The sequence below is a fragment of the Peromyscus californicus genome, unplaced genomic scaffold (genome assembly GCF_007827085.1).
Source record: "Peromyscus californicus insignis strain IS unplaced genomic scaffold, ASM782708v3 Scaffold_16__1_contigs__length_79575227, whole genome shotgun sequence".
Lineage (NCBI taxonomy): Eukaryota > Metazoa > Chordata > Mammalia > Rodentia > Cricetidae > Peromyscus > Peromyscus californicus.
Genome location: NW_026294458.1, coordinates 17,394,769 through 17,409,150, shown reverse-complemented (window position 1 = coordinate 17,409,150; position 14,382 = coordinate 17,394,769). Strand labels below are relative to the sequence as shown.

Sequence of the window (14,382 nt, the reverse complement as noted above, 5' to 3'; positions counted from 1 at the left end):
TGGCTCGGCAGTGAAGGTGCTTGCTAAGCCTGACCAGCCGCATGCATGATCCATAGACCCACATGGTGGAGGGAGAGCCCAGCTCCTGCATGATGTTCTCTGACCTCCATATGTGTGCAAGGTGCACATGTGTACACACACACACACACACACACACACACACACACACACACACACAACTGTAACAAAACATTTTAGAAGAAAAACAACTTTTCCACTTACTCTGGCAGCTAGCCCATGTGTTCTGTCTCTATTACAGTCTCCTCTTTCCTCTGAAAGACTGACTGAGTTTCCTGACTTGAACACTTGCTTCCTCTCTGAAGGTTTTTAACATTCTGTGTATGTTTGTGTGTCTCTGTGTGGGTATGTGAACCTGTGAGTACAGTGCCCAGGAGCCAGAAGCAGGTGTCATATCTAGAACCAGAATCAAAGGCAGTTGTGAGTCACCCACCATGCATGCTGGGAACCAGGTTCTCAGGTGCTGTGGAAGAGCGAGAGGTGCTCGTAATCTCCGAGCCTTCTTTCCACCCCCAACCCTCACTTCCTTAATGGGCATGACTCTTTTGGGGGGCAGGCGATTTCGAGACAGGGTTTCTCTGTGTATCCTTGGCTGTCCTGGAACTCATTCTGTAGACCAGGCTGGCTTCCAACTCCTGCCAAGTGCTGAGATTAAAGGTGTGCGCCACCACCGCCTGGCAGTGAGCATGATTCTTAAATACTATAATTTTAGTCTTGTCCATAACAACAACAAAATGTTGTTTCTATTAAGTTTCTTTAGTTTTGTTTCCCTTGTATCTCTCTCTTTTCTTTGAAATTCTTTTGAAAGGCCCATTGACCTGAAGGTTTCTTTCTTACGGTTTGGGCCTTTGTGATTGCACTCATGTAAAACTCTTGTTTTCTGGAATTGGCTAATGACTCCAGAGATAGGATCAGATTCATTCATGTTTGCTTCCTTTGGTAAGACCATAGGTAATACTAAGTCCTTTTATGAGTAGACATGTAATATCTGGTTATTTCTCTTTTCAGGGGAAGGGAATGAGAGAGGATCTTCCTGTGTAGGCCACTCTTGTCTTAAACTTTCTTTGTAGCTCACAGCCCAGCCTTGAAAGTCTTGATCCTTTTGTCCCATATTCCTGAGTGTTGTCTCCTTTTTATAGTGATCTACCTCCCCTTTGCTGCTTTCTGTTTTGTTTTTAGACTTACTTTATGTATGAGCGTTTGCTTGCATGTATGTATATGCACCACATATGTGCCTATGGGTGTTTGTGAGCTACCCTGTGGGAGCTGGGCACTAGACTTGGGTCCTCTGTAAGAAGAGCAAATGCAGCCGGGCGGTGGTGGCGCACGCCTTTAATCCCAGCACTCGGGAGGCAGAGGCAGGCGGAACTCTGTGAGTTCGAGGCCAGCCTGGGCTACCAAGTGAGTTCCAGGAGAGGCGCAAAGCTACACAGAGAAACCCTGTCTCAAAAAACCAAAAAAAAAAAAAGAAGAGCAAATGCTCTTGAACTGCAGAGACCAGTCCCTGCTTTCTGTTTTTAAAACTGGCTTATAGGACTTAGAGGGGTTTGTGCTTCGTTTCTTCTGTCCTGTGCTGTGTTGGTGGGGATACTTGATCACCTACACTGGTTGCAGACTTAGTTCATGAGCTTTGAGAATCACTCTGCAGTTGTGTTTTTGTGTGGAGATTTGGGTAACTTACAAAACTATTCTTGCTGGGTTTGGTGGTGCACACTGTAGTCCCAGTCCTCTGGTGGTTAGGGTAGAAGGATAAAGACTTGGAAGGCATTTGGACTGGGCAGTGAGCCCCTGTCTCCAAAATACAAGAGAGTGTGGAGACAGGAGGATCAGGAGTTGAAGACCATCCTCACCCATGCAGTGTGTTCAAGGCCAGTTTAGGCTGCTGGAAATTGTTGTGAAACAAGACTAAAAGTCCTCTTCTTTGACTGTTTCTTCACAGTAGCTCAGAGTCAAGGCATTTTTTGTAGTTTGAGAAGCTCTTTCAAATTTTGATTCTTCCTAGTCTTTAAATGTGGGTTACTTAGGAAAGCTAACAACATTGTTACTAATAACCAGTAGAGGGAATTTTTAGTCTTATGTTGTCACTGGGAAGCCTTTCCTTATGAGAATATTCAAGGCTTTTTCATTCTATTCACGTTCTTTATCCAGGCATGTTTTCTGTTCCTGTTAATGACACCATTACTTGTCCTAAATAAGCTTTGAAGAAGTGTTTCTCCTGAGAGAACACAGAGAATTCTGATAGTTTGTTTTGATCTGAGTGCTCTTTGTATTAATGTTTGATATGAAAATTTATCAGGCTGTGTACTGAAGATGTGTTCGTTTTTCTGAATATAATTCATATCCTTCAGAAGAGGTTTTTGAAACAATGTCTTTTTTTTTCCTGAAGTGATGCTTCAAAAAAAGGTAACATTACACTTTTAATGAAATCTGTAAACAAAATGTGTTTCATTTCTGTGATCACGACTACAATCCCATATTGCTTGGGCATCCACATAAGAAAGGACATCAGCGTACCATCATATGATGGATGTGGGTTCAAATCATCTGTGCTGTGTGTTGAAATGTTTGAATTCTCATATCCTAGCGTGCATGATTCCTGGTGAAGTGCAAGACAAGCTACAGCCTTGAATCCAAATACGAGTTTTCTGAGATCTTGTTTTCTCCCTTTTTTCAGAGTTTCCTGTTTTGAAATGCTGGGCTCAGTCAAAAGTGGCAGCTCCCTGTGCTTTGAAAAGTGAGGAGATCTGCCAGTGGAACAGCATGCAGTATAAATCAGTAAGATGCTTTGTGCTGCTCTTCAATGGCACTGCCTCGCTTCCATGTCTTTCTGTAAAGGGTCAGCATGTTGTAGTCCATACAGAGCACTTTTGTTGTTTTAATATTGTTCCTTTGCTACTGGTGGCTGCAGTGGGTAAAGTCAGTATTCTTTGAATTGGGGGCTGGTAGTCAGTGAGTCCAGGCCTCATTGGTTCAGAGTGTCCGTGTAGCTGGTATACTTTGTAAAGGTGTGAAATGGCAAAGACAAACAGTGCAGAGTCATTCAGTTTTCCTTCAGCAGGAAGATCAGAAATTTAAGGCCACCCTCAGCTATATAGTGAGTTTAAGGCCACTCTGGGCTGTATGAAAACATGTGTCAAAATAACACAAAACCAAAAAAAGAACGTACTGTTTTTAGAAAAGGAGGTCCCAGGATGTAGGTTACTGGTAGAGTGCTTGATAACATGTGAAAGACACTGGGTTTGTACCTCAAAATATAAAAATTAAAAATTTAAAATGGAGAAAAGGCCAAATATGATATAACATGTCTATAATCCCAGCACTCAGGAGGTTATAGCACAAGGAATGTGAGTCCCAGGCCAGCCTGGACTACATAGGGAGTTCAAGGTTAGACCCTGTGTAGGGGACCAGCCCTCACACTTATTTACCCCAGGAACTCTTGAGGAATGAGGGATAAGAGACTTAGTTAGAAATAGAGAGAGATAAAAAACACAGGATAGACTCAGGTGGGCCTGGATCCTTATCCACTGGCCCAGAATTGTATTCCAAAGGTCTGTTTATAACAATGCCAAGGGGTGGAGCAAAAGACCTCCCCCTTGCTAGTTAGACCCTTACAAACACCAAGTACCCAGGCCGGTGGTCCAATCAACCTCCCGTATAGTCCTGCTGGGTACAGCCACTAGGAAACCTATTGGGTTCAAACAACTCTGTCTCTTTCTTTTTAATTTTCCTTGTTATTTATTATTTGTGTGTGTGTGTGTGTAGGTGTGTAGGTCAGAGGACACTTTTAGGAGTTAGTTATCTCCTTCTACCCAGGGTTTCTTTCTCTTCTTGTGGTTTTTTTTTTTTTTTTTTCTTTCTGAGACGGGGTTTCCCTGTGTATCCCTGGCTGTCCTAGAACTTGCTCTGTAGACCACGCTGGCCTTGATCTCAGATCCGCCTGCCTCTGCTCCTAAGTGCTGGGTTAAAGGCATGCGCTAACATGGCCTGGCATAGCCACCACCACACAGCAAGGGTTCCTTTCACTGTGGGTTTGGAGCTCAAACTCAGGATATCAGATTTGGATAGCAATACGTGCTTTTACCCACTGAGTTATCCTGTCAGTAAGACCCTGTCTTTTAAGAAAAAAAAGTTAGAATTAATGTAAACTTTTGAGTTATGAGAATCAAAGAAATATTCTCACCATGAGATATGCATTTAAGTGAATCTAATTTTTTTTTTTTTTTTTTTGGTTTTTCGAGACAGGGTTTCTCTGTGAAGCTTTGCGCCTTTTCCTGGAACTCACTTGGTAGCCCAGGCTGGCCTCGAACTCACAGAGATCCGCCTGGCTCTGCCTCCCGAGTGCTGGGATTAAAGGCGTGCGCCACCACCGCCCGGCTGAATCTAATTTTTCTTAGGTTTTTTTTTTTTGAGACAGGGTTTCTCTATGTAGCCCTGGCTGTCCTGGAACTAGTTCTGTAGATCAGACTGGTCTCAAACTAAGAGATCTGCCTGACTCTGTCTCCCAAGTGTTGAGATCAAAGGTAGGAGCCACCACACCTGACTAAGAAAACTTTTAAGAATAAAAAATATTCTTTTAAAAAAGAAAGCAAAGCTGGGTGGTGTAGCTAGAGTTTTCCTGCCTGGCCCACAGTCAGGACAGATCTCTATTACCTGCCAGTCCCACAGCCGCTCAGACCCGACCAAGTAAACACAGAGACTTATATTGCTTACAAACTGTATGGCCGTGGCAGGCTTCTTGCTAACTGTTCTTACAGCTTAAATTAATCCATTTCTATAAATCTATACCTTGCCACATGGCTCGTGGCTTACCGGCATCTTCACATGCTGTTTGTCATCGTGGCGGCTGGCAGTGTCTCTCTGACTCAGCCTTCCACTTCCCAGAATTCTTCTCCTCCTTGTCCCACCTACACTTCCTCCTGCCTGACCACTGGCCAATCAGTGTTTTATATACTAACCAATCAGAGCAACACATTTGCCATACAGAACATCCCACAGCAGGGTGGTGGTGGCACATGCCTTTAATCTCAGTACTCAGAAGCAAGTGGATCTCTTGAATTTGAGGCCCACCTGGTCTGCAGAGCCAGTTCTTGGACAGCCAGGACTGTTACACAGAGAAATCCTGTCTTGAAACACACCCAGACACACACATGCAGACAGACAGACAGACACACACACACATTTCTTACACAATGTATATAGATAATATCTATCTACCACTGTGCCCCTCCAGCTCCCCCTAATGCCACACACCCTCCCAAGTTCATGTCCTCTTTTTTTTTTTTTTTTCTTTTTCCGAGACAGGATTTCTCTGTGTAGCTTTGCGCCTTTCCTGGATCTCACTCTGGAGCCCATGCTGGCCTCAAACTCACAGAGATCCCCCTGCCTCTGCCTCCCGAGTGCTGGGATTAAAGGCGTGTGCCACAGCCGCCTGGCTTTCATGTCCTCTTTTTAAAAAAATATTTATAAGCTGATGAATCTAGTCAGTGCTGTCCATGTACACATGGATGTGTGGCTGTGTGGCCATCCACAGGGGCATGAGCAACCTGCCAGTGACATGTTCCCAAAGGAGAGGGACTCTCCCTCCCTTAGCAGCCATCAGCTGCCTATAGCTCCTCCACTAGCAGTGAGGCCTCAGAGGCCCCTCCCCCAGCTGTGCTGCAGATTTCACTGGCTTGATCTTGCACATGTCTTGTGCATGTAATTCCAGCTGCTGTGAACTGATACAGGCAACAGGCATGTCCAGAAGTATGCATTCAAAGCTGTCTTCCACATATTCTGGCTCTTACATTCTTTCTGCCCTTCTTATGAGAAGTTCCTAGAGCCTTGAATGGTAGGAGCTTGATGTAGATGACCCATCCATGGTTGAGCACGCAGAATTATTAAATGTCTCTGATTTTCTGTTTCTCCCTCTCCACAGATACTTAAGAATTTGACCCTGCAAGTTCCTGTGGGACTGACTATACACACCACTTTAGTGTGTTCTGTGACTCTGCTTATTACCATCCTGTGTTCTACTTTGATCCTGTTAGCTGTTTTCAAATATGGCCATTTTTCCCTGTAAGTTTTATATAGTTAGATGTTTTCTAGGAACCTAATAAATGAGATCTATTCCTTTGTGACAAGAAGTGTTCTTTTCAGAATTAACTGGCTATTTTTTCTTTGTTTGTGGGTAAAATTATGTTTCCAGGCAGGTCTCTGTCAGTTTATGGCCAGCCTGGTCTACATTGTTAGACCCTGTCTATAAAACAAACAACAACAACAACAAAATTATGTTTCACACAGGAAATTTTGGGTCATTGCTAGCTAATTGCAAAATATAGTGTTCTGTGATGTGACCCTCAAGTGCTCTTGGGTGGTCTAGTGGAGGAGGCTTCCTCATGTTAGATAATACTTAGAAGTGGCTGTCTTCATTTGGTATAGAGTAAGTTCATTGTTAAGCTAGTTACTTGTATTTTATGTGCACTGATGTTTGTGTGTGTGTGTGTGTGTGTGTATGTGTGTGTCTGTGTGAGGGTGTTGGATCCCCACGAACAGAAGCTCCAGACAGTTGCGAGCTGCTATCCAGGTGCTGGTAATGAACCTGGGTCCTCTGCAAGAGCAGTCAGTGCTCTTAACTGCTGAGCCATCTCTCCAGCCCCGAGTTCATTATTAGTGTCAAATTGTTCTCATTTTGTGAATAGAATCTTTTAATTTACACTAAACATAGAGACACCCTTACAATTAAGAATAAAATAATTTGGATGAAAATTAAAGTAATTTACAGTTGTTAAGACCATTTGCTGGCTGGGTGGTGGTGGCACGCGCCTTCAATCCCAACACTTGGGAGGCAGAGACAGGCAGATCTCTGAGTTCGAGTTCAGCCTGGTCTACAGAGTGAGTTCTAGGACAGCCAGGGCTACACAGAGAAACCCTGTCTCAAAAGACAAAAACAAAAACAAAAGCATTTACTGATCTTGCAGAATTCCTGTACTCACTTGGTGGCTCACAACCGTCTTCAACTCCAGTCCCAGAGGACCCCGTACCCTCTTCTGGCTTCCTCAGACACCAGGCACCCAAGTGGTGCACAGAGAGAACTGCGGACAGAACACCCACAGTCATCAAATTAAAACAAAAATTACATTTCAGTTTCATGAAAATACTAAAGCTACTTATATAGAGTTTCAGAAAAAATAAAGTTGGCAATTAAGCAGTTATTAATATAAGTCGGGCTAGGTGGCACATGCCGATCCCAGCACTGGGAGGTAGAGGCAGGCAAATGTCTTAAGTTTGAGGCCAGCCTGGTCTACAGCACTGGTCCAGGGCTCTCACCCACTGAGCCATTTCTTAAGCTGAGAGTCACTGTATTTCCTTTGACTATACAGATTAGCAAAGGGTTTGGGGAAAGTGAGCACTAGGACTTACCGATGAGTTTGTCAGACACCTCATCTGTTAACTCAGTTTTAGTTTTTTGAGACAAGAGCTCATGTGTTCCAGACTGGCCTGAAACTGGCTAAGTATATGAAAATGATCTGGAACTCTTGACCCTCCTGCCTTTGTCTCTCAAATGTTGTAATTACACATGTTGCCACCACCTCTGGCTCAGATTGTCATTTGAAAAAATATATTTTGGCTGGAGAGATAGCTCAGCAGTTAAGAGCACTGACTGTTCTTCCAGAGGACCAGGGTTCAATTCCCAGCACCCACACGGCAGCTCACAACTGTCTGTAATTCCAAGATCTGACACCCTCACACAGACATGCGTGCAGGCAGGCAGAACACCAATGCACATAAAATAAAAATAAATAAGTAAATATGTTTTATGAACTTACGTATTTACAAAAAAAGAAATCTTCAGGTGATTTTTTTAAAGGTGATTTTCTTTTTAAAACAGTTTTGATTTAGTGTTACACTTGGTGAAAACAAAATAACATAAATGCCACAGGCTAATTAACAAACACACTTCACAGCTAAGGGAGACGGTCTGGTCAGTGAAGTGCTACGCACGCACGCACGCACGCACGCACGCACGCACGCACTTGTGAAGACTTGAGTTCGTTCCCTATAAAACACTGTGTGGTGAGTGCTTATCGCTTCAGGCCTGAGGGCGGAGATCCCATGCTGGCCCAGACTGATTGGTGAGCCCAGGTCCCAGAGAAGAAATTTGGCTCAAAAACTAAAACACTAGGTGGATGGCTTCTGGGGAGTATCCACCCAAGATTGACATCCGGTCTCTACAGACACATGCACACACACACACACACACACACACATCTACCTTTTAGAGTAAGAGTGTTGACTGGGTGTGGTGGTTCACGCCTTTAATCCTAGCACTTGAGAGGCTGGGATTATTTTTATATTGAGTAATGGAAGATGATTAAGTGTTTATATACATATAATTACTTACTTTTCCAAAGTATTTTGGTGTTTTTATGAAAATAAATCTTTTATAATTTTACGCTTATGATTTGATTTGTCACAACAACCCTTACTGAAGTCATATTTGGGTTTAAATATTAGAAGAGGCAACCCAGTGCTATAAAGTTAGAAAATTAGAACTTTTTTTTTTTGATTTTGGTTTCTCCTACCCCTGCCTCTGCCTCGCAAGTGCTGGGATTAAAGGCATGTGCCACCACCAGAAATCTATAAAGTTTCAACCCAATCTAGTTCCATACCTGTTTTGTGTTTTTGTATAAGAATTCCAAGCTGGGTGTGGTAGCACCTGACTGTAGTTTTGTGCTAGGGTTCTAAGTCAAAAGAAAGAGCAGGAAAAAAAGAAAAAGAAAAAGAAAAAAAGGAGCAGGAGGAAAGTGGTGGCGCACGCCTTAATCCCGGCACTTGGAAGGCAGAGCCAGGCGGATCTCTGTGAGTTCGAGGCCAGCCTGGTCTACAGAGCGAGATCCAGGACAGACACCAAAACTACACAGAGAAACCCTGTCTCAAAAAACCAAAAAAAGAAGGAGCAGGACTTTGAGGGTTAGTTTGGACTACATAGTAACACTGTTTCGTGTATATGTGTATTTCATATGTATTTGAAATGCAAATATATATTTGATATTAATATATATGATATGAAGAAAAGTATTTTTTAAATAGTGGTTCTTTTCTTTTTTTTAATTTGTATTTATGTGCATTGGTGTTTTGCCTCCATGTATGTCTGTTTGAGGGTGTCAGGTACCCTGGAACTGGAATTACAGACAGTTGTGAGCTACCATGTGGATGCTGGGAATTGAACCCGGGTCCTCTGGAAGAACAGCCAGTGCTCTTCACTGCTGAGCCTTCTCTCCAGCCCTCTCAGCCTATGTTTTACAAGTGTGAACTATGGGATTAATAATGTGACATTGAAATGGGGATTACCTTTTTTTTTTTCTTTTTGGAGTGGGGATATGACATTTATTGAGTTTATCTGCTAGAGTGGAAATAATGTCTATAAACTTCCAAATGTTTGTTACTATACTTCCATAACACAATTAAAATCCAGGTGTTTTCTGCCAGGTGGTGGTGGCACACTCCTTTAGTCCCAGCACTCTGGAGGCAGAGGCAGGTGGATGTCTGTGAGTTCAAGGACCGCTAGGAGTACACAGAGACTCTTGACGGGATGGCATCCAAGTGTGTTTTTTTTGTTTTTTGTTTTTCCGAGACAGGGTTTCTCTGTGTAGCTTTTCGCCTTTCCTGGAACTCACTCTGTAGCCCAGGCTGGCCTCGACTCACCACCGCCCGACTCAAGTGGTTTTTAAAAAATAGTAAACTCAATCAAAACTCATTACTTCAGAATCAATAGTTTCTTTTAATTCACAATAATACTTAAATAGGATTTAAGAATTGAACGCAGAAATTTCATTGGTTGGTTGTTTGGAAAGCTGATTAAACTTCCAGCTTGCTCAAATAATATCACAAAAAGTCACAATTGTGGCTTCGAAGAGGCAGAGTCCACTAGATTCACCAACATTGGACAGCCATCAGGAATTTTTAGAGCTAGGCGTAGTGGCTCATGCTTCTAGTTCCAGCACTTAGGAGACAAAGGCAGGTGAATCTCTGTGAATTAAAGGCCAACTTGGTCGGCATAATGAGTTCCAGGACAGCCAGAGTTTTATGTTTTTGTTTAGTGAGTTTGTGTTTAGTGAGATCCTGTTTTTTTTTTTTTTTTTTTTTTTTGGTTTTTCGAGACAGGGTTTCTCTGTGTAGTTTTGCGCCCTTTCTGGAACTCACTTTGTAGACCAGGCTGGCCTCGAACTCACAGAGATCCGCCTGGCTCTGCCTCCCGAGTGCTGGGATTAAAGGCATGCGCCACCACCGCCCGGCGAGATCCTGTTTTGTTATCTTGTGTGTTTGTGTTTAGTGAGACCCTGTCCCAAAAATTAAACAAAAACCCCAGGCTATTTAGAGTGGGAATGGTGTTGGGGTTGACAGCTCCCACCTGTAATCTCGGCACTTAATAGAGAAAGATAATCAGGCTTTCAGGACTAGCCTTCACTCCATAGCCAATTCAAGGTCAGCCTGGACTACATGACACCTACTCACTCCTTAAAAAAAGAGAGAGAGAATTTAGTGTCCTGAGATAATACTTAACCAAGCATCCAAGACCTTTCTTTTGTTGTCCTTTCTTCCCAGTTACAGATTTGTGAAGGTGTAGCATGGTACCACCACTAGCAGTGGTGGCCTCAATCAGAGTCCAGTTCTTCATCTCCACCAGTAACAAGTTGTGAGTGGTGTGGGGTGATGTGCCTTACGTTTCAGTCTTTTGGTACATTTCCTGCCGCTTCTGACAACTCTGCAGTGAGGTACTCCAGGATGACTGCTCTCTTCTCAGCAGCAGCTGAGCCTGTCCACAGATGATCATCCTAAATTTCAGGGGTAGGTGAATGGAGGGAATTGCAAGCTGCCTTGCTCTGAGTGGGAAATCATTTTTGTCCTGGTCTTTCTAGAGCAGTGTTTTGTTTTGTTTTGTTTTGTTTGTTTGTGTTTTGTTTTTTGTTTTTCAAGACAGGGTTTCTCTGTGTAGCTTTGGTGCCTGTCCTGGATCTCACTCTGTAGACCACCAGGCTGGCCTCGAACTCACAGAGATCCACCTGGCTCTGCCTCCCAAGTGCTGGGATTAAAGGCGTGCACCATCAACACCCAGCCTTAGAGCAGTGGTTTTCAACCTATGGGCCTTGACCCCCAAAGACCATCGGAAAACACAGGTATTAGATTCATAACAGTAGCAAAATTACAGCTCTGAAGTAGCAACGAAGAGGAACTGTATTAGAGGGTCAGAGCATTAGAAAGGTTGAGTCCACTGCTCTAGAGTCTTACCAGGCCTTACCAGTATTTCTTTTGGAATCTGAAGCTCAAAAGAAGCAGGGTATGGGGCTTGTGAGATGGATTATAAGTAGAGTTACTTGGGCACAGGCCTAACTCTTCCTGAGTTGAATCCCAGGATCGCCAAAGTGGCAGGAGAGAACTGACTTCTGAGAGAGAGAGAGAGAGAGAGAGAGAGAGAGAGAGAGAGAGAAAATATACACAAGAAAGGAAGATTTATTTATGTATGTGAGTGCTCTACTTGCATGTATGCCTACATGACAAGAGTGCATCAGATCCTATTATAGATGGTTGTGAGCCATCATGTGGGTGCTGGGAATTGAACTCAGGTCCTCCGGAAGAACAGCCAGTGCTTTTAACTGCTGAGCCCTCTCTCCTGCCCCTGGAAGGAAGATTTAAAGATAAAAACAAAGCAGAGAGAAAACTAGTCATATAAAAACCTAGATCCTACTACTTACTCCTTTATCCTATGGAGAGTCAAACTGTATTAAAACTGTTTCTATTTTATTTTGTTTATATGTCTGAGTGTTTTGCCTGCATGAATGTATGTGCACCACATGTGTTCAGTACCCACGGAGGCCAGATGAAGGCATCAGATCCCCTGAAATTGGAGTTACAGATGGTTGTGAACTGCCATTTGGGTGCTGGGAGACCAACAGGTCCTCTGGAAGAGCAGCAGCTAGTGTTTTTAGTTGCTGAGCTATCTCTCTAGCCTTTCTAAAACCTTTATTTAATAAACTTCACCTTTGCTTAAATATGGATATGCATTGTGTGCATCCTCGTGAATGTAGCTGTGTATGCAAGTATGCATGTGTGTGCATATATGTGTGTGTATTTAAGTAAAATATTTGTTTTCTTCAGTTGAACCAAATTTTATCCGTCTTTAAGCATAAAGTTAATATTTAAGATTGTCTTATTATATAATCGAGTCTTGTATTCATTTATACGGGTTTCAAGAAGTACAAGAAAAACATGTGAATGACAACACAAACTTTGATATGACTCTCATTGCCTAATCAGTAAATGATGCTAAATTTGATATAAGCACATGTCTGTGTTTGGCCTCCTTAAATTATCTTCCTTTGATAGATACAAGTAGGTGTTTTATATTTTCAGTCAGTTTTGTAATTCCATGTGTGGTCCTTTTTGTGTCAGGCCAAGAGAATGGATCCTGCTGTCTTGTTCATTATGTCCTAGTATTTGTTCCACCTTTGTGATTTATTTATCTTAAAGAATTGTGTTAGGTTCTTTTGGATGCAGAAAACAGAAAAACAGCTCATCTCAATAGGTGTGGTGGTAGGGATGTGTATTAGTGTGTATCTTAGTTGTTTATCTATTTTGGAGAATGCTACATGCTTTAGGAACTAGAATGAGCTTTTGCAGCTCTAATGAGTTGGGATATAATGAATTTCAGGATTATTCTAGGGAAGCTACTTAAATGTTCAATGCTATTATTTGGAAATGGAATTAGAGTAAAGTGACCAACATCCATATCCCTCAGACATACATCCTAGCAGGTTCCTAGCAGGTGGCTGAAGTAGGATTTGATAAACTACAAGAGAGTGAATGCTATGCACCAAGTGTTCACTTCAGAATTGACCTAAGCAGTGATAGTTGTAGTTATTCATCTTATTCTCAGCTATTTTACCTTAATATCCCCCCCTTGGGTGTCATATGGCTCATCTGGCCTCCAACTCACTGTAACTCCCGAACCCCTTACCCTTCCTCTACCTCCCAGGTGCTGGGATTTCCAGCTTGCACCACTATGCCTGGCATGAATTATATCTTTCTAGATCTCTGTTGGTAATGTTTCTGTTTTAGTTTGATGATTTGGCTACATGTACATTTCTAGGTTTAGTTATTTCCCTCAGTACTTTCAGGTTTTTATTCCGTTACAGACTGGCACCCATGGTTGCTTTGGAGATAGAAGACTTACTGCCTCTTTGTAACAGGGTGTCATGTTATAGCCCAGGCTGCCCTCAGATTCACAGGTGTGAGTCACTGTGCCCAGCTAAGAAATGGGTGTGAATTGAGTAGTTGCTCATTGGTAGAGAACTGTTTGTTTGGGTTTTTTTTCCTGGTCGCTTTATCTTGGGTCTATATCTTTGGTAGTCTATAGCCTCACTGCCCTCTCCAGAGTAGCAATAAAACCCTAGAGATTTTCAAGGAAAGCTGGTATTTTAACCTCAACAAACATGGCTTCATTCACTCTGCTTTTCTCTTTGTTTTTGGGGCTGAGCCTGGGGTTTGGAGAACTACCAGAGGGGCATTCTTCTCTAGTGACCACTTCCCTCTGTTTCTGTAAGGGTGTCACATTCCAGCAAGTGCCCATAGGTTTGACAGTGAGAGCACTTCAAGTTATCTTGAGTCTTTTTCTCTGCTCTTCCTAGCAGTTTTTCTCGAAACAGAGAGCATTTTCTGGAATCCTCTTGGAATCACTCTCCCTAGTTCATTTCCCTCTCATTTTTTGGGGGGGGTGGGGCAGGGTGCAGGTGTGGAGGTTAGAGTTCTCTTCTACCATGTGGATTCTGGGGAATGCAACTGAGATGGTTAGTCTTGGTGGTAAGTACCATTCAGTACCTGCTGAGCTATCTAGCTGTCTAGCTGCCTGATAAGTATTTTTGTATCCTTGGTTCTAGGTTTCTCTGCTGATGCAATAAACCATATCAAGCTGAATTAAAAGTCCAGGGTTAATGAGCCAAGCACTCTCTCAGGTGACTCTCAAGCCCCCCAGAAGTGAGGGGGGTGGAATCACATGGCAGGTCTATGGACCAGAGCTTAAATACCCTGTAGGCTTGGTCTTGAGCAGCTCTGGGGAGAGGAGCCACGGCTTGTTGGGCTTTCAACTAACACTGCCCTGCCCCCCCCTTCCTCTTTTTAAAAAAAAAAAACAAAACTGAATTATTATATGTGATCCAGGCTGGTATTGAACATTTCTGCCTTAACCTCCCAAATGCTGGGATTGCAGGCATGCACCATCGAATCTGACAATCTAATGAGCTTAAAGGGTAAACCAGGTAACATTACTCCTGTTTAAAATTGTTTAATGGCTTCTTGAAGTAAAGTGCACACTTCTTACCATATCAA

At 42.9% G+C, this 14,382-nt stretch overlaps 1 protein-coding gene across 1 annotated transcript in view; it reads left to right on the top strand.

The window, feature by feature from the left end:
* Nucleotides 1-14,382, top strand: part of LOC128111682 (phosphatidylinositol-glycan biosynthesis class X protein-like) — a 25,253-nt gene extending 10,871 nt beyond the window's left edge. Inside the window, exons 6-8 of the mRNA XM_052739908.1 lie at nt 2,693-2,793; nt 5,936-6,075; nt 13,935-14,382. Of these exons, the coding sequence (XP_052595868.1) occupies nt 2,693-2,793; nt 5,936-6,075; nt 13,935-13,947 (254 nt within the window). The 3' untranslated portion in view covers nt 13,948-14,382. The remainder of the gene's footprint in view (nt 1-2,692; nt 2,794-5,935; nt 6,076-13,934) is intronic.